General features: G+C 44.2%; 1 protein-coding gene across 10 annotated transcripts in view; it reads left to right on the top strand.

The window, feature by feature from the left end:
- The window catches only part of C2CD5 (C2 calcium dependent domain containing 5), a 190,175-nt gene that overhangs the window by 54,589 nt on the left and 115,183 nt on the right, over positions 1 to 20,403 (top strand). For 6 of the 10 annotated variants that reach the window (XM_082256116.1, XM_082256123.1, XM_082256121.1 and 3 more), the window contains 2 exons: positions 1,456 to 1,541; positions 6,190 to 6,298. In XM_082256116.1, the coding sequence (XP_082112242.1) occupies positions 1,456 to 1,541; positions 6,190 to 6,298 (195 nt within the window). Of the gene's footprint in view, positions 1 to 1,455; positions 1,542 to 6,189; positions 6,299 to 10,161; positions 10,228 to 20,403 lie in introns of all 10 variants that reach the window. The other 4 variants (XM_082256119.1, XM_082256115.1, XM_082256122.1 and 1 more) reach the window with 1 other exon arrangement.

Here is a 20,403-nt window from a genome sequence, read left to right as displayed (position 1 = left end):
TTTGGCATGGAAGAAGCAAAGAAAAGATAATGACAGGGTATAGAAGCTCATTCATAGGCACAGAGGAAATAAGGAGAAGAAGAAGACAGTTTGAGAAACAATGTGAAGGTGTCCCAAGGGATAAAGCTTTACTGAACAACAGCCCTCTCTATTGCTATAATAGTGTATGCAGGTTTTCCAAGTCAACAAAAACTTTTCCATTGTCCGGGTGATGGAAAAACTAAATTGTGCTTACTTAAGTAGATGGCTTCCTTCTATTCTACTGAGATTAAAAAAAGTGCGGAAAAGAAGAAAATGTTTTTGGCTCAGAGTGCATTTTCAAGCCTACATGTAACAGTGCTGTGTCTTTCAGTTTACTTTGAGAGAAAAATTCACTACTTTAGGGTAGGTCAAAAAATTCAAACTGAATTGGTTGCTATGGGCAACACCTGACCTGCCATATCTTGCCTATTTGTAACAATCTGCTTCCATAGTGTAGATTTAACCTGAAATGTCTGAAGTCATGTTAGATGCAATTCTTATTTCTATATCTGAAATACTGTGATTTGCTTCCCAACTGAAAGAAAAATGTGTGAGGCTGTAGCCCTCTAAAGCTCTGTGACATTTATGCATCTTGCCACAATGGAACTGTCAGTGTTGCCCATAGCCACTTATCAGAGTTAGGCCTTTGCTTCAATCTGTCAGAAAATAAAAATCTGATAATAACAGATGCAAGTGTGAGACCTACCTTCCAGCAAATCCATCAGTGACTTTGCCTAGGTTGAGATGATGTCATCAGTCTGCTGCAGGCAGAAATAAGTATTTCCTCAGTCTCCTCTTGCTTCCTCCAATTAAAACATTGTAGCTTTATAGCAAGTGGCAAGGTGGGAGGCTGCAACAGTGGCTGATCTGTTTGAGACATCTGTGAACACAGCCAAGAACTGCACATACACCATACTTTAAATAATTGTGTCATGAAAGATGAAAACCCCAGTGCAGTAAACTTGAGGGCATTGCAGGGGATGCCTGTAACCTCACTTTAATCTTTGTACTGTCATGTGATATAATAACGGAGCCTTCTTATTGCATGAACCACTCAGGTGCTGCTGCATTGGCTTAATGATATTTTGGACTGAATCTAATTGGTGGCTGTTGTCAGCACAGACTGTTCCTAGAATATAATAATAAAAGAAGTCTAATTGTTCCCATCTTGTTTTGTTTGTTAGAGGAGTGCCTTTTTGTTTGACCATCAAGAAATGAAATCTATCCTGTGTTCTGGAATATTATATTTCCTCCAGGTTCTGTATCTTTGGACCTCTCCAGTCAGTAAAATGAGACCTTTATTTAACGTACACATAAATGTTGGGAGTATCCTCAGCATCTTCACAAGTCTAGTTTAGTGTCAGTTCTCTGTCTATATGACAGTTGTGAGATCTGGCTGTGTGTTATATTTCTGAGCATCATTTCACCCTGTAGGGATGGGGAGCGGAAGTGCCGGCAGAGAAGGTGGAGCCTTTAAAACATTACTCCGACAACAGACACAAACTGCTCTAGAGCAACGGGTGAGTCTGATTATATGCTTGTACTACACATTGGAGCAGATGTATGAAATTTGTGTCAAACCGACATTGCCTTCACAAAAGGGTGAGATCTGTAACTGCAATGTGGCATATAGTGAAATTTTGTCTGACACTTCACTTATCTTGAACAGAGTAACTCTATATAACGCTATAGAGAAGGAAAATGACAAGCTTGAAATCACTTCTAGATTGTAATACATACCTGTGTGGCAAAGCAGGTTGGGCTGTTTGTTTTGGAAGTGCACATTGTACAACCTTTCATAAACGCATGTGTTACAACTTCCATCTTGTCCATTCTTAGCCACATATCAGCTGTATTTTCCTCTATGTGTAGAAGAAAAACTGAAAAGCTTAAGCTGGTTATGTATAGTAGAATTTTGTTTAAATATTTTTTGTATTAAGAATGTTCGAAGATTTAATTATTAGTGGCGTCAAATCGACATTCGTTTTCAACTACAGTGATGAAAAAAATTGAAGGAGGAAGATAGAAAAGATTTCTCAAGCGAACAGTTTTCTAAAAGTAAATGTGGTTTTCACCCAGGAATGTCCATTCACCAGAAAGTGAAGCGTTAAAAGCAATTAAAAAAAAAAAAAAAAGTATGGGTTTTTTTTTTTTCCCATTTTAATCACCTACAGTGCCTTGCGAAAGCATTCGGCCCCCTTGAACTTTGCAACCTTTTGCCACATTTCAGGCTTCAAACATAAAGATATAAAACTAATTTTTTTTGTCAAGAATCAACAAGTGGGACACAATCATGAAGTGGAATGAAATTTATTGGATATTTCAAACTTTTTTAACAAATAAAAAAACTGAAAAATTGGGCGTGCAAAATTATTCAGCCCCCTTAAGTTAATACTTTGTAGCACCACCTTTTGCTGCGATTACAGCTGTAAGTCGCTTGGGGTATGTCTCTATCAGTTTTGCACATCGAGAGACTGACATTTTTGCCCATTCCTGCTTGCAAAACAGCTCGAGCTCAGTGCGGATGGATGAGCGTTCGTGAACAGCAGTTTTCAGTTCTTTCCACAGATTCTCGATTGGATTCAGGTCTGGACTTTGACTTGGCCATTCTAACACCTGGATATGTTTATTTGTGAACCATTCCATTGTAGATTTTGCTTTATGTTTTGGATCATTGTCTTGTTGGAAGACAAATCTCCATCCCAGTCTCAGGTCTTTTGCAAACTCCATCAGGTTTTCTTCCAGAATGGTCCTGTATTTGGCTCCATCCATCTTCCCATCAATTTTAACCATCTTCCCTGTCCCTGCTGAAGAAAAGCAGGCCCAAACCATGATGCTGCCACCACCATGTTTGACAGTGTGGGATGGTGTGTTCAGGGTGATGAGCTGTGTTGCTTTTACGCCAAACATAACGTTGTGCATTGTTGCCAAAAAGTTAGATTTTGGTTTCATCAGACCAGAGCACCTTCTTCCACATGTTTGTTGTGTCTCCCAGGTGGCTTGTGGCAAACATTAAACTACACTTTTTATGGATATCTTTAAGAAATGGCTTTCTTCTTGTCACTCTTCCATAAAGGCCAGATTTGTGCAGTATATGACTGATTGTTGTCCTATGGACAGAATCTCCCACCTCAGCTGTAGATCTCTGCAGTTCATCCAGAGTGATCATGGGCCTCTTGGCTGCATCTCTGATCAGTCTTCTCCTTGTATGAGCTGAAAGTTTAGAGGGACGGCCAGGTCTTCGTAGATTTGCAGTGGTCTGATACTCCTTCCATTTCAATATTATCACTTGCACAGTGCTCCTTGGGATGTTTAAAGCTTGGGAAATCTTTTTGTATCCGGCTTTAAACTTCTCCACAACAGTATCTTGAACCTGCCTGGTGTGCTCCTTGTTCTTCATGCTACTCTCTGTGCTTTAAACAGACTTCTGAAACTATCACAGTGCAGGTGCATTTATACGGAGACTTGATTACACACAGGTGGATTCTATTTATCATCATTAGTCATTTAGGTCAACATTGGATCATTCAGAGATCCTCACTGAACTTCTGGAGAGAGTTTGCTGCACTGAAAGTAAAGGGGCTGAATAATTTTGCACGTCCAATTTTTCAGTTTTTTATTTGTTAACAAAGTTTGAAATATCCAATAAATTTCGTTCCACTTCATGATTGTGTCCCACTTGTTGTTGATTCTTCACAAAAAATTACAGTTTTATATCTTTATGTTTGAAGCTTGAAATGTGGCAAAAGGTCACAAAGTTCAAGGGGGCCGAATACTTTCGCAAGGCACTGTAGGTGGATGCAGCATCAGTCCCTCACCGGCTCAAAGACGCAGCATCAGTCCCTCACTGGCTCAAAGACTGGGAACTGAGTGATCAAACACCACTAACCGCTTGGTTCTCAGTGCTCCGTGAGCAGAGAGATGGTGACTGTCATCCCCCAGCTCTCTGTTCTCCCCTCCAGCGCTCACTGGAGTGCTGGGCTGTGGAGGGGCAGGAGTGGCAGGCTCTCAGTGGCTCTTTGAGAGGCTGAGCCACCTGCCATTCCAGGCATCTGGGTAGGTACCGAACATATGGTTGCAATCTTTCCCCAGCCTGGACCGGCTCTGTGACATCAGCCAACAAGGGATTTCAGCAGGAGGCAACTATACTCCTGTGATCCAAAGGAGAAGTACAGCTTTAGCAGTACTTCTCTTAAGTATTTTCAAATGACCTTTGTCTTGTCATTAAATGTACTGTTTTACATTTTTGTACAAATATTCATATGAACGAGAGTTTAGGAGGTCTATTAGTGTATGGTCAGATTTACCATTGTTTATGGCAATTTTTCTCAACCTTTTTTCAGTTAATCTTGAGGCACCCTCCATAATTATGGACAGTCTTGAGGCACTGTATTTTAAATTGTAAATACTAGTATTATGTAATGCAGAAACATCAATACATGTAGCCCCCCCCCACTTAAGTGATGATTTATTCTTCCCTCAGCTTTTCTCCATCACTTGGCTAACGAGACCCCAAAGCTGATGGAGAGAGGCAAGGGTGGGTCAAACAAGGATGATATGCAGGCAACTGACATCCTCCTTATCAACTGATGATATCATTGGTCGTTAGGAGGTTGGCAGCTAGAAGGTTGTAATGGTGTACAATAAAAACCTGTGGCTTTGTGTAACTACAAGGCAGGTTCCAGCCACCCACCAGCTTGTATACAATTTTGGGGCAATTTTTAGGCATTTTGCCAAGACACCCCTGAAGAAACCTCAAGGCGCCCCAGGGTGCCTGGACACCCTGGTATGAAAAAGGCTGGTCTATGGATCAGCAGAGAGATAGTGGTTAAAAGAAAAATTGGATTTTGCTAAGGTAATTTTGGGACAGGGCTGCTTTAATCTACAGTAGTAAAATCTTAACTCTTCAAGATGGAGACATAAATGCAAAGAAAAAAACCCAAAATATTATTGTACACTGTGGCTTGTTTTACTATAAACAGTAACACAAAGCAATATAAGTGGACCTAAATAGGAAGTTTGTAGCTCCCTATTAAAGATAAAAATTGCCCAGCCCTGCAGCTTTTGTATAACAGATTGGAGTGCTCAGATCGCTGTGAAACAGAAGCACACAAAGCACACTGGCATATGGAAGAGCTTTTTTTAAAGTAACACACTCACAAATGAAACACTGGTAATTCTTGCATCAAACCGTTTTCTCTATCTTGCTGTTCATGGCAAGCAAGGAAGATAATAAAGAATTTTCCTGAAGCACACCCCTAGCAACAGTGCATGTCATGTGTCCAGCAGTGGGCGGGGCTTGCTGACCATGGTTATTTGAGCAGGAAACTGGGACAGAAGTTTGGTCTCTGAGTTCTTGGCACCAAGTGCCCCAGTCATGAATCTCATCCAACCTCCTTTTGCTCCCTGATCACCAAACCTTGCACAAAACAGGCTTCTCCATATTGTGGCTGTTGACAAGCAGTCCCACTTACCGCTAGACATGACATGCATGGTGTTTAGGGATGCGTTTCTAGGACCTTCCCCTCCATAAGCCTTAAGGGGCTTAGGTATCATCCAGTCCTCTCTTCTGCTTGCAGATAAATGCAAGGTTTACAAGTGTTTAATTTGTGAGTGCATTACTTTGGATTTTAATCCTTTACATTAAAGGGAGCTCTGCACTATGCTGGTGTACTTTGTGTTTCCCTTCTGTGCTAAAATCCTTTTCAGTTGTTTTTTAACTGTTTGTGTCCTGTTCAGAACATTTCCTTTAACTTCCTGTCCCAGAGACACAACAGGAAATGAGTTTCCTCAATGGAAGATTTACCCTCTTGTTCTGGTAACAATTCCAAAATGTTGGATTCCTCATAACTTTGTTTGAATGAAAATGTTGACCAGGACAAACGGAGAGGAAAGAGCAGAGGAAGGATACCTTCTGCTGCTGTTCCTTCACTGTCCATTCAGCTAGCTGGGGTGGAGGAATGACACCATTGGCATTCCTTTACAGAATATTTCTTGTCATTCTCTGTCTCGTGAAAATTACAAGCTGTAGTATTGATGTATTGGTGATTTTGCAGCGACGGTGGTATTACCCCTGGAGACATTTTCTTCCCGAGCTTGATATTTAAAATGAATGTTATTTTTCTTTTTCACTTTAATCACTTTTTACCTTTTTAACATGTTTTGTAGGAGTTCCCATTTTTCACCCTGACAGCTTTTCCTCCAGGCTTCCTTGTTCACGTTGGTGGTGTTGTCAGTGCTCGATCGGTGAAGCTGCTGGATCGGATTCACAATCCGGGTATGTCTGCTTGCCCACTTATAAGCCTTTTCCCAATGTGGCTGTCCAGTGACAACAAGGAAATATGGTTTTCTCCTTTAAAGAACAGTTCATAATCTACAACAACAAACAGTATATGACTTCAGATTATTACTTTCAATGGAAGTTCTGTAACTAAAACATTTCACTCTATGTAAATTGTCTGTGATGCCCTGTCTGTCCTTTGCCAATTTTGTATTTCCTTAAGACACATTGTTGTTACTTACATTGCTATTTATACAAGTTAGAAGAGAAAAAAAATCTAAAAAGGGCATAATAACACATAATTGTAGTATTGTTTTTGCCAGCTGTTTATCAGGTACTTTCCAGTCTTGTTTTGGGACCCCAAAACCATTTTCTGTCTTCAGTTGACCTACCATTTGCTCACGTAATTTTGTGCAAAGAAGATAAAAGCATCTTAAAGCGGACAGTGAGGCAGATTTTTAGACTCTTGTTCCTTCCAACAGGAGATGCCTATCTTTTATACACTTAGCTATAGATGTGTCTGGGCAGGATGTATGGCTTGTATTGGCTCCTTTCTTGTACAATAGGCTTTACCAAATTAAACAAATATATACTGCATGTATATAAATTATAGTGTGTAGGTGTGTGTGTATGTGTGTATATATATATATATATATATATATATATATATATATATAAGCACATACTGTATGTAGCCCATAATACCCCATCACTTAGTCAACAGCAAATTGGTTAGGTAATAGGCACATATCCCAGGAATGCATGTCCCGCTACTAAGCAAACCCCTGGCACCCTGGCATTGACCTTTCTTGGAGCACAGAAATCAACCAGGAGAAAACTGCAAAAACAAGAGGCATTTAACAGGCTTAAAGGATAGCTAAACGCAAGAACAAAAAAAAGTAATTTTCTAATTTTGTAGTACAGGACACAGGATCTTTAGTCTTAACCATTGGTTAATATGTAGCTACCTATCGGTGAAAACTGGCAAAAAAACAAAACTGAAAGAACATCCCCAAGATAACCTCTCCTCTCCCAGAAAGCCTTGGCTTTTTCCCAAGTGTTCTTGATTTTTGTTTTCTCAAGTCAAGGTTTAGTCCCCTTTACGGTTGCCTACTTTGCTGATGTTCCAGTTCCCATGTGGCCCAGTAGAGGACCATGGACTTGCGACATATTTAAATTAAGTGCCATGATTATGGAGTGGGAGTGCCAGTTGTTTTTTACATTTTTGCACCTTTTTGACCTCTTTGTTGCATTGAAGCCTCTATTGCGCCTGTGCAACCTTAATTTTCTTGAGCTCCCTGCCCTTGTGCATGCCATTCTCCTTTCTGGTGTACACTGATTGACTTGTCTTCCCTGCTTGCACTTCACCAGTACAGCACAGTAATCCTAGATGTCTCCTGGACTCCAGCTTACCTACAGTGCCTGGACACAAGGCTTAATCCTTTCTTTCTGCACTGGTTTGTTGCTAGTACTTGGGTGACATTCCTTATCACACATGGAAGATCATAGATGAAGGGTAATGGGTCAGGGGGCCTCGCCAGCTCAGCCTAGCTACCGGGTCTGGGGGACGAAGTTTAGTCTCTCTTCCAAAGACCCCTATTCTCAGCCCTGACAAGTACCCCCAGTCTGGGTCTTTCCTTTTGTCTGAGGCTTATGTTGCTCCCATGGCGCTTATTTCTTCTCCTGCCTGTCTAGTTTTCAGCCACCATGCCTGACTTATGTTAAAGCTTTCGGCCCTGTTGGAGGCTGCAGACTGCAACAGTCACAAGCAGGCCCTCAGCTGGTCTTTAACTTTCCTGTCGCAGCTGCCACACACCCTGATAAAGAGGATGATACATTCTATGCTCACGAGGAATCAACTCAGAAAGAGGTCTCTCCCAAACTTAAGAACACCAGTGCCATCCTTCTTAATGCGGTCCACCACATGCCTTGTTTTAGAGCAGCCCATGTTGTCCCACTCTTAGGTCTCCAGCCTAATTTATTACCCATGTCCCTTCCCTCTGTTCTTTATGATATCCCTATTGCTTGCTACAAAACTGATGATTGCTGGGAAAGGGAGGGGTTGTAATTTATCTGTCCATGTTTTTTTTTTTTCCAATCACCTGAAGGGGATGTCCCATGGTTAAGTCTAAAGATCCTATCTGCTGTAATGTACTCCCAAAATTTTAAAGGCATGTAAAAATTTTATTATATTATAGCGATCTCAGCAGTCCGTAAACCAGGCATAGACCTTTCAAATCTCGTCCGGTTCAGCAGGGACCAGATGAGATTCGAACCATGTATGGGCAGGATGAATGTACCTAAGCTGACTGATCAATGAACTCTTCAATACAACCAGCCTGTCTGATTTTATACGCAATTATTGCTAGTGGCTATTGTAGCCACTAGCAATAATCACTGGCGGGGACGGTATCTGCTGCTGGAAGAACACAATGGCTCCATGGGAGGGATTCCTGCAACCTGTGGCTTTAGGAAAGAAAAATGCTCCGTCTATGGCCGGCTATAGATGTAGTGGCTGCATGTTTTGCAAGTACAAGGAAAATCCAGTGATTCTCTGCATTAAACTGAAACCATAAACTATCTTATCTTTCCCAACTGTCTGTTGTAAACGACAAAATTCCTTCCACGCTATTTACTGGAAATAAGGAGAGATGTTTGTAGTCCAAATCTAGAGAGCAGCCTGGGTTGACAACTCTGCACCATCATAGATACAGTACAGTAAGTGAGCGTTGTTACCTTAGGACAGTGATGGCAAACCTTGGCACTCCAGATGTTTTGGAACTACATTTCCCATGATGCTCATGCACTCACCAGTGAAGTTGAACATCATGGGAAATGCAGTTCCAAATCATTTGGGGTGCCAAGGTTAGCCATCACTGCCCTAGGATCACCGGGTGAATATAAAGTTATAAAGCCTGAAAATAGGAAAGAAGTGCAGCCACCACATCCAAGAACTGGTAAGCTGTACATATATTATGTTTTTGTTCTTGGATTTAGATACACTTTAAAGCGAATAGGTTTATCTGCTTTTATTTTGCCTTTCCTGGTTTCCTCCTGCCTACCCCCATTCAGCTTGCTAATTAAATTATAAAATGAAACATACCCTATTTTAGACTCAGTAATGTCATCACTACTTGGTCTTTGTGACTAAGCAGGTAAATCGTGGCTGGTGAGAGGGATTGGCAGGGTGCTGTACATAGCTTCCTGAAAACATCACAGCGCCCTGCCTCAATACTGTTCTCAAGAACCCTCAGCTTTGAACCTCTGTGATTGAAAGAATTAAACATTAAACCTCTGATGTGGGGGGGGGGGGGGGGGGTACTGGATGATGCTGGATGTCCTCCAGCCAGGAAATGAGACCGGCTTTATCCAACTTGTTGCTAAATCTAATGGACATTGTGAGAAGCTCACAGTGTGTGTTGAAATCAGAATAGGCAGTTTCAGTACAGAAGAGGAGCCTGTACAAATGTGCAAGACTGAAGGGAAGGCTTTTAGCTCCACCTAATTCACAAATGTTTTGAGTCTTCATGTTAGCACGGTGATATCAACCGGGAGAACACCATACCAGTAATTATCTTTTACTTGTAAGGTTAAAGAGTTTTTGCTTAGCCCCTGGGATAAACTGGTTGGGCCTAAAATTATTTACTTTACTTTTAAGAAAAAGTCATTTTCTTGATTACTTTTTTAAATCTTGATAACTGATATTGCAAAATAATACATTTAGCCATAATGGATTCTGTCTCCCCCCCTCAGTTGCTAACTTTGATTAACTGTGCTGTGTGTCTTTTCAGTCTCTGTAGTACTGTCTGAACTGTCTTCTCTTCTCTTACTGACCTACTAATTTGCTGTTTTAAACCCAGCCTTTGTCGGAATAATGGGTAACACCAGATCTTACAAACTGCTAGACTGGAATAGTTACAATGCAGGTATTGCATTAGTCCTTTCATGAAAATTTATTTTTATACAACAACAAAAATTATGGCTGCTCAGTGAAGGTCTAGAATGGTCTAAATTCCCCATGCTAGCCACTTGGCTGCTGTTGGGTTACATCCGGTGACCAGCTCTGTATGTTACATGTCCCATCTAATGCATGCGCTACTCAGTTTCTCATTGTGCACTATTATATGGAATACTGCAATCTTTCCAAACGTTAAAGGAAAATTCTAGTCAGTTTTAAATGAATGCTTATCATGCAACTAAAACCAGCATGTGTCTTTTTACATATCTGGCAAGAATCGCAATGAATTATCCATGCTTAAATAATTCTCTTCGTAAAAATAGCCATTACTTCTGTAACAGTAGATACATTTCCTTCCTGATCATTTTCATTGGCCCTGCTTCTTCCTCCCAACAGTGGTCATGGGAGGGGAGATGCTCATCTGGCACATTTATTATTGTGAACCCGCAGAAGCAAACTTCGTCTCCCATGATTCCTTTCTTCACAGCAAAATGATGGGCATTTTTGTGGGAATGCTCAACATTGTTGCTCAAGCTAATCTGTGCAGCAATCACTGCCAAAGTCAGACAGCAGCTGGGTAGGGCATAGGCTTGACCATCAATTGAGTGCCCTGCTAGGGCATGCAATCAGCAGTACTAGCCACACTTTGACAGGAATCCGCCCTGCTGTAGTCCTGAGTGGCAGGAAAAGGGCGACACAGTGTGACAATGAATCCATTTATATAGAGGGGAAGCAACATTGTCACCATCTTACAGAAGTAGCATTTGCACACTCTAGCTGCTAGGATGTAAGACACATACAAAGCATTACTTTTAGCAAAGTAAAACAAAGCAAAATTTAGCAAAAGCAGTACTGCAATGCTTAGCTAATGACAGTTGTACTAAATATTTGTTTTATTTGACATTAAGGCCATAGCTCTACTACTGCTTCTGTTCTCAGAAGAAAGCGCAGTTAAACATTTTTTGGGCTATCCCTTACCATGTGTTAGCTGGTGATCAGGGACATGAGAGAGGTTCATGCCAGATTGACAGCTCATCCTTTAGCTTATCTATCTTTCATATGAAAAATAGTTTTATATAGTGAAGTCTTCTTCATGGAAAATGAGTATATACTGTGTATTATTTTCGGTTATCATGAGATGTAACACAGACATATTGAAATATTCTTTTGATGGGAAAAAACATAGAAAATGTATAACAAGATTGGCCTGTTACAATGCATGGCACCTGTTCAAACCAAGCCCTCAGTATAGCAATGAACAACCCGTTGTTTCCTACCTAAAGTCCTGATAGGTCCCCTTTAAAGTAGAGGTAAACACAATCACTAAAATCTAATTGAAGCTTTAATATGTTATTGTCATTTGAAAAATAGTGACCCTTAAATTTTAAAACTGGAGCTTTCAATAAACTGATTCCTGGTAATCCTGCCAAGAATGGTTTTTGTTCAGACACTTCCTATTATAAGGTGACAATGCTCTATGATTGTCTCTCAATTGTCCTCCTGTATTGTCACCTTGTCATGTGTGCTTCAAATGGAGACTACAAGTGGCCGTTTCATTACACTTTAAGTGAGTATGGTCCACTGTTTTCACCACCAGGAAACCCACCTAGAGAAATGCCATGCAACCATTGCTTGAGCATATATAGACAGGAAGTGACTGCAAAGAGACTGCAGGACATCAGTAGCTCTGAGATGTAGCCAAAGATGAAAACATGATTTTCTGTAAAAAAAAAAAGAAATGTTTGATACACAGTACAGAAAATACATAATTTCAGTTTATTTATGTCCTGTCATTATTGGGTTCCCTTCCAAGGCCCAGATATGAGTTCAGTGTGTCTCAGTTTTGTTATGAATGGAATAGAAGTTGACAGCTCCAGATTATAAATTGGATGAGTGAACTTCTGCATACTCTTTGATAAGTATGGTCATTGTGTTATCACAGCTGCCTGATAACTCTTCTTCCAATTCCATGACTTTATTGACTAATTCTACTGAAAAGCCAATGCACACTAGTTTATTGCCACCTCGTTTAACTTTCTTAACTGCCTTTGTCCATCTCTAAGTCCGTAAAGAGCAGATTCATTTGTCAGATGCCCTGTTTAGATAACAGTAGGCCATTGATGCATCGTATGATGGGAATGGATTTCACATTCAATTCTCCCCTATAGAGGTCACAAAAACATCCCCAGAGTGATGACCACTCTCCATGAATTGTCGGCTTAATTTTGTTTTTCTGCCCCCATCTGTTGCTAATCTTTTAATTCTACCCATTCTATCACATCTGCCAGACTGGCACATGGAAATTCCTGGGCTTGAAAGGAAACTTTGGGAACGGTCCACTGGACCATTGTTCAAGTTCAAGGCTCGTGTTTCCTGTGAGATCATCGCTAGGAAATGGGCCTCCACATTTGTCAGAGGCTGCAGGCAACAGGCATCTCTCTGGCCCTGGCAGCTGTGGAATCATGTAGATAAAATTATGCAGCCACTGTGCATGCATGGTACTTAGACTTCATTCCCTAGGCTTTGCTTTGCACATTGTACCTTTTTATTTAACAGGTTGCTTAACCCAAAAAATCATTGTCTTGATCCTACAGTACAGCACAAAGGCAAAGTATTCATAGACCCTGGGTTATGAGTTTGTACCTTCAGGTGATTGGAGACTAGCATTCCCTATAACCCTACCCTACTGCATGAGTCCTCAGTTTTGTATTATTGTTTTAAGGTGATGGACCTATTCTCCTTCATGGAGAAATCACTCTTAAGCTGGTCATACATGGATTGAAAATTTAATTTCAATCCATATATGGCTGTGCCCGTTTATGAGAACTAGATCTAACGATTGACTTTTAATGAAAAGGCTTGTTGGAAAATTTTGCTTAATCCTCGCATGTAGTCAGTGGGCTGCACTGCTGATCAGTGTATTCTGACGACAGAATACAATGACACAGCGGGGAGAATTCCCCTATCCACCTCGAATGTGTAAAAATACTGAGTCATATATGGCCAGCTTTAGCCTAACTAGTTTATTTTATCTTTGAATTCTTCAATCCACTCCTCACTGTCTTCTAATGCCACAAATAAAAGCGGTGCATCTGGATCGGCGCAACCTCGGTAAACCTTGGGAGCCGTACCCAGACCCCATTCTGTGGGGATGGCCTGTAATGTGTAGTCAGCCGCAGGGTGCTATGCAGGTCCAGGGCTCTGGTTTATCCCTGTTGAACCCCAGTCCCTAAAGACCCCTTCGGGGGTTTGCCCACCAAGACAGGCGGAGCCTGGACTTAATATACAGTCCAAGATCATGGACAGGTAAGACAGGGTTACCCTGTATGCTTCTGACTGTTACTGTAAATTACCACGGCTATATTTAGATTGTATCCACTACCAGTGTAAACATTTTAAATTTGGTGCTAATGCTCAACCACTAAGAGTTTAGTTTTAGGTGAATGACCAGGTATAAACATCACATCACAGGTCGCACACTTTGCCCACATTTATACCTGGAGCCCTTTTATGATACTTAGGTGCTTCCTCCCGCTCTTTGTCATAATGATTATAGGATGGCCTACACGCAGCTTTCTGTATTCTCCTCCTGGACAAGCTTACGCTATGTTCTGCACTCTACTCCATGACTATCCCACAGGGAAATACCTTCTTAAGTAGCTATGATGGATTGTCGGTTCGTGGTGCCTCAAGTCAGGTATGGGATTTTAAGGGCAGGAGTAAAGCGAGTAAACAATAGTTGTACAGTTTATAGGTAAAATTTATTCACATGTATAATTATATACAGAAATTTGAGTGAATTAATGGGTAAAGTCCCATTGTGATGGTGAAGAGAAAGTAGTAGGTGTGTTTACACGTGAAAAAGGTGACTTGAACAAGAAAAGTAGATGGTCCTGCTCTGCTGTTCCTCATATCAAAGAATGGGAAATGGTTGCAGAGAGGGGCCTGATCGGTATTCCGACATGTTTCGGCCTGTAGCGGCCTTTATCAAGGATGTTACCGATTCTAGGAATAAGTAAAATGGATTTGTCAGTGATAATAATATATAGTTGTTCAGATTTAATTATGTATAAGATTGTAATATAACATACATATTTTTTGTCCACTTTCTGGGGTATTGCTTTCCCAGATTTTCTCCGGGAGCTGCAGGAACAATGCTGTATTGGGTGAAAAAGGTGTGATTTGGTTGTGGTTGGAGCCACAAGTAAAAACAAGGAGGGTTATTTGTAGTAAGTAATAGAAAGTATAATAATAATTACTTCTTGGGCCACGTTTTCCTGGTCCAAATGGTTCAATGTGGCTATGATATAAAGATTTCCACATTGATAGAGATCATCTGTGGTGTTTCCACATTGATGGAGATCATCTGTGGTGCGGGGTATATAAGGTATAGTACATAGTAAATGGTAAAGGATGTGGCTTTCGGTACAAAGAGATTTACAAAATCTTTCAAGACAATCCCTGTTAATGAACATATAGACAATATATGCAATCTATTACGACTGGATAACTCCAGAAAGTATTTTCCCACCTTCCTAAATCTTTACTAAACTCTATTGAGTGGAAAAAGAGTTCACAAATAAGTGGTGTATTACTGTGGTTAATCCTGCCATCTCTTAAACGTCTAATTGTAACTATGTTTCTCTGTCGCTCATTGACAGACGCAGTCCTCTTTGATTAATATCAGTAGGGTTATACTGCCTCCTACAGGAGTAGGACACTAGGCAGGAAAAACGTTCTGGCCACACCTTAGGGGCAGTCCCAGGGGGTATATCCTCTCACTTCCTGCTACAGGATGTCAGTTTTTTTCTGCCTAGTCAGGAGTAAGGACCTAAGTTCCTTGCTGGGATCTCTGGTCCTGGCAAGCTTTTTTAGATAAATCTTTTTTAGTTAGCTTTTTTTCTCCAGTTTTTGTTCCTGTGAGATCTTCAAGCAATTATGCTGGATCTGGGCGACAGGCTGGATGTTGAGATCCAGTGGTCACCCCAGCCGGCCTACGAGCGCGTGCAGGCCCTAGCTCCGCGCTGGGTCGGCCGCGACATAGTCCCATTGGACGGGGACTGGCCCCGCGAGTTAAACGTCTCGCCAGGTCGCCCACGACCAGTCTGAATCGGAGTCGCGGCGTCTGTGTTGGCTGACAGCCCCCCCACCTCGGTGGAGAGGGGTTCTGTCAGGAGTTGGTGCCCGCCTGTTCCGGTATAGTGAGTAGAATGTCCCCCTCTCCCTCTGTCGAGTGGACGCGGGCCCCTCCGTGGGATGGTCGGACCCTCATGATCCGGGTTCCCCTCTATCCTGTAACATACTCCTCCTATTTCCCCCACCTCCCGCCGGCAGGCCGGGCCGAGTACCGCTCTGGCCCAGGCCGCCCCTTCCGGGATACCACTCCAGCAGGCTTGGTTTGGGAGCTGACAATCCTGTAAGTCTATCACTGCAAGGGGCCCGCATTATATAAAGGATTGAGGAATCCATGACTTAGGTCTGTCAAGGATGGAGTAGGGCGCCGCAAGCGTTACCATTTAAACAATCATGCATGATATTGTCAAGCACCTACCAATCGATCGGTCGGCTGCAGCCGCACGGAGCGCATCCTTTCGCGAGCCACGCGGGGCCTCCATTTTGGTCCCCTGTATGGCGGCAGCCATCTTTGATACACCCAGCTTCGCCCTGGCTTGAGGCTGAGCAGCGGTGGGAGTGCCGGAATGCGTGTAAAGGGGAGGAGCCCCTCCCTTTGCCCGGGTAAATCGATCTACAAGACTTCCTGTTCTGTAAAGACAGCGCTGAGAGCAGTCCTGTAGGAACTTCTGTGCATCAGGTGGTGAGTCTTGGGGGTCTTTCTTCTCTCTGTGAGGGATTTCAAAGCACGTGGTCACTAAGGAGCGCTGTTGCGCTGGGGGATTACTTTAAAAAAAAAAAAGTGGAAAAAGTTTTCCTTTTGTCAATTTTTGAGGTTTTCCTGGCTTTTGCCATGGACCTTGCTACAAATGTGTCCCCAACTGATCCACTCGAGGTGACCACGGGACCCTCCAATTCTCCCCTTACTATCAATGCACTTTCAGCGGTCTTGGAGTCTTTTGTATCCCGGGTGGAGGTGGCCTGTCAGGGACGGGGGGCTAAAAAAGCGACCCCCGCCTACCCCTATCTCGTCTGATACATCAGATACGGATTCTGAGCCTGTCGCTGCTGCTGCAGGTTCCTCCTCTGGGGCTGTTGTCTCGGGTCCCGTCTCCTCGGATAGTGAGGATGACACTCCCGCCTCCGCCATAGCGCAAGACAAAGCGCTGGTGGACGCACTGATTGTGTCTGTCCGGGAGACCTTAAGACTTGAGGTTACACCGGCGGAGGCAGCTGATACTGAAATTGCTTTTGGTAACCGCAAGGCTTCCAAGATGGCAAAGGTGTTTCCTTGCCCAAATGTTTTGATGATATAATTAAAGAGGAGTGGGTCCGTTCAAAACGAACCCCTGGCATGTCCAAACGGATTGCTAAGCGCTATCCGTTTGAAGAATCCCTCCTTAACAAATGGACGGTACCATCGTCTGTGGATTCGCCGATTTACAGACTAAATAAAGCTACTGTTATCCCATTGGAGGACGCTCCGTCCTTTCGGGATCCGGTGGACCGTAAGGCGGAATCTATATCCCGCTCTATATTCTCCCTGGTAGGGTCGGCCTTTAGGCCAGTGTTTACCAGTGCTCTGGTTTCACAAACATTGACAGAATGGACCAAGTTGTTACTCCATGACCTGGAGGGGAGAAGTCTCCCCCCTGCAGTAGCGGACTTGCTGGAGCAGATGGTACAAGGGCTACAGTTTGTCTGTGACGCCGCCCTGGACACCGCTCCATTGTTGGGGCGTGTATTGATCTCGGCGGTAGTCCTCCGGCGCATGTTATGGTTAAAGTGCTGGTCGGCGGATCAAGCTTCCAAAAGAGCTTTGGCTGATCTCCCCTTTCAAGGGGATCGCCTGTTTGGTGCTACCTTGGATGAGATTATCAAGGGTCTCACTGGAGGCAAGAGCACCTTTCTACCACAGGCTACGAAGGGTAAGAGACCTCGTCGCAGACGGGGACCTTCCTTTTCCGCTCATAAAAAGTTTTTTCTATTCCTCTGAGGCGAGTGATAAGGCGAAGGCTTCCAAAAACCCCCCAGGGGGGTTTCAAAGGGGCCTACGGCCGCATCACCTTGAATGCGCCCGATCTCGTCTGATCTCGGAAGCTAAGCAGGGTTGGGCCTGTTTAGTACCTGTATGGGAGACCGCCTGGGAATGCCAGGTGCTGTAGGCTTAATGCTGGTCGGGTAAACAAAGGTCCGGTCCTTCCAGACCTGAAAATAAGACCACTATATGGGTGTGGCCCCACCCATATCAGGGGTGGGGGGGGCGTCTTCGCCGGTTTCCAGACCCGTGGCTTTCCAGAATTCCAGACAAATGGGTTCGCAAGGTCATACGGTCGGGATACAGGATCGAGTTTCGATCACTTCCTTCGGTGCGGTTCTTCCCTTCCAACATACAACTATCCCCGGATCGCTTAAAGGCTCTGCTGGGGGCAGTGACGGACTTGATGCAACAAGGAGTGGTCCGGTTCCTTGGGGAGAATGTTTTCAGGGGTTCTACTCAAACCTGTTCACAGTACCCAGGAAAGAGGGCAAGCTGCGTCCAGTTCTGGACTTGAGGGCGCTCAATTGTTTTGTCCGGGTGCAAAAATTCAAAAGGGAGTCCATTCGCACCGTGGTGGCCTCCCTGCATCAGATGGATTTTTTGGCGTCCATAGACATCAAGGATGCCTATCTTCACATTCCCATTTACGCAGGACATCAGCGTTTCCTTCGCTTTGCTGTGGGAGAGAACCATTATCAGTTTGTGGCATTACCCTTTGGTCTCGCCTCCCCGGGTCTTCACAAAAGTTTTTGACCCCGGTTTTGGCGCTGTTGCGACAGCGGGGCATATCGGTTCTAGGCTACCTGGACGACCTTCTTCTCCGTGCGGAATCTCCGCAGGCTCTGTTGCTAAACTTGGAGATCACCATGATCTCTTTGGAAGAGTTCGGGTGGTTGGTGAACCTGCAGAAGTCATCCCTGGTCCCCACCAGGAGACTGGACTATCTGGGCCTAACTTTAGACACATCTTTGGCAAAAGTGTTTCTCCCTGCGGAGAAACTCCAGAAGATTGTCGACGACTCAGTTGTTATTGTCTGTCAACTGGCCTTCCCTTCAGACTTGCATGAGGGTTCTGGGACTGATGGTGGCTTCTTTCGAGGCAGTACCGTTTGCCCAGTTTCATACCCGAATTCTCCAAAAGGAGATTCTTCTCAAATAGAACCGGAATCCCGATTCCCTGGACAATCGGATCCGGCTGAGCGAGCGGACCAGAGAGTCTCTGGTTTGGTGGCTTCGGTCTCCGATGCTCAGTCAGGGGAAGTCATTTCTCCCGATCTATTGGACGATTGTCACCACGGATGCAGGTCTATCCGGGTGGGGTGGGGTTCTCGGCAGACTATCTGCTCAAAGGCTCTGGTCCCTGGAAGAATCCAGGTTACCGACAAATGTATTGGAACTGAGAGCGATCAGACTTGGTCTGGTTCACTGGACCTAGCAGCTCCGGGGCAGTCCGGTTCGGATCCAGTCGGACAATGTCACGGTCGTGGCTTATGTCAATCACTAGGGGGGCACCAAGAGTGTTCTGGCGGCTGTAAAAGTGGCCGGCATCCTTCGTTGGGCGGAACGATTGTTCCAGCCCTCTCCGCGGTTTTCATTCCGGGGGTGGAAAATTGGCAGGCAGATCGGGATGGAATGGTCCCTTCATCCAGAGGTATTTCACCAATTGTGCCTTCGTTGGGGCACCCCGGATGTAGATCTGTTGGCATCTCGGCTCAACAGGAAGGTGCGGAGGTTTGTAGCCCGCTCCCGCAATACTCAGGCGGACGCCGCAGACGCGCTGGTCGCTCCGTGGGGGCAGTACCAGCTACTGTATACCTTCCCTCCTCTCAAGTTGCTGCCGAAACTTCTTCGCAGGATAGAGGTGGAGGGAATTCCAGTCATCCTTGTGGCTCCGGACTGGTCTCATCGGGCCTGGTACGCCGACTTGGTCAGGCTGGTCGCGGACTTTCCTTGGCGACTTCCTCTCAGGGAGGATCTGCTGTCTCAGGGACCGATCTTCCATCCTGCTTTACGATCGCTGGCTTTAACGGCTTGGCTGTTGAGACCCAGGTGCTGAAGGACAGGGGTTTGTGGGCTTCAGTTATTCCTACTCTGATTTAAAGCGAGGAAAGCGACTTCTAGAAAGGTCTATCATCGCACATGGAAGTCTTACATTGCGTGGTGTGAATCCCTTGGGTTTCCTCCACGTTCTTACTCGGTGGCCCGGATATTGGCTTTCTGCAACAGGGGGTTGGATGTGGTTCGGGCGATCAGGGTGTAGTTGGCTACTACTGACCCTTTTCGTCAGGCCGATTCACTTTTTGTGATCACGGATGGCCCTAGAAAGGGGTTGCCTGCGTCTGCCGCGACTATCTCCAGATGGATCAGACAGACGGTGGTACAGGCTTATTCTATTAAGGGTCGGGTTCCTCTGTTCCCTGTTAAGGCGCACTCCACTCGGGCGCTTAGTGCTTCCTGGGCCTTCTGCCATCAGGCGTCGGTGCTTCAGGTTTGCAAGGCGGCTACCTGGTCGTCGGTTCATACCTTTACATTTTATAAGGTTGATGTGCTGGCATCGGCGGATGCCTCTTTTGGCCGCAAGGTTCTGCAGGCCGCTGTTTGAGGAGTCCTTGATGCTTCTGGTTGGCTCCGGTTGGGCCTTCTGGATTGGATTTTGATTTCTGTTATCCCACCCCTCATTTGTGGCGCTGCTTTGGGACGTCCCTACTGATATTAATCAAAGAGGACTGCGTCTGTCAATGAGCGACAGAGAAAATCGGATTTTTGACTTACCGTAAAATCCTTTTCTCTTAAGCTCATTGACAGACGCAGTACCCGCCCCTCTATTTTGAGTTGGGTTGGGTTTAATTCTCTGACACTGCTTTGTTACATAACTGACATCCTGTAGCAGGAAGTGAGAGGATATACCCCCTGGGACTGCCCCTAAGGTGTGGCCAGAACTTTTTTCCTGCCTAGTGTCCTACTCCTGTAGGGGGCAGTATAACCCTACTGA

This window comes from Pelophylax lessonae (genome assembly GCF_965119305.1).
Source record: "Pelophylax lessonae genome assembly, chromosome: 4".
Lineage (NCBI taxonomy): Eukaryota > Metazoa > Chordata > Amphibia > Anura > Ranidae > Pelophylax > Pelophylax lessonae.
Note: the sequence above shows the minus strand (reverse complement) of the source record. Positions and strands in the feature narration are given on the sequence as shown.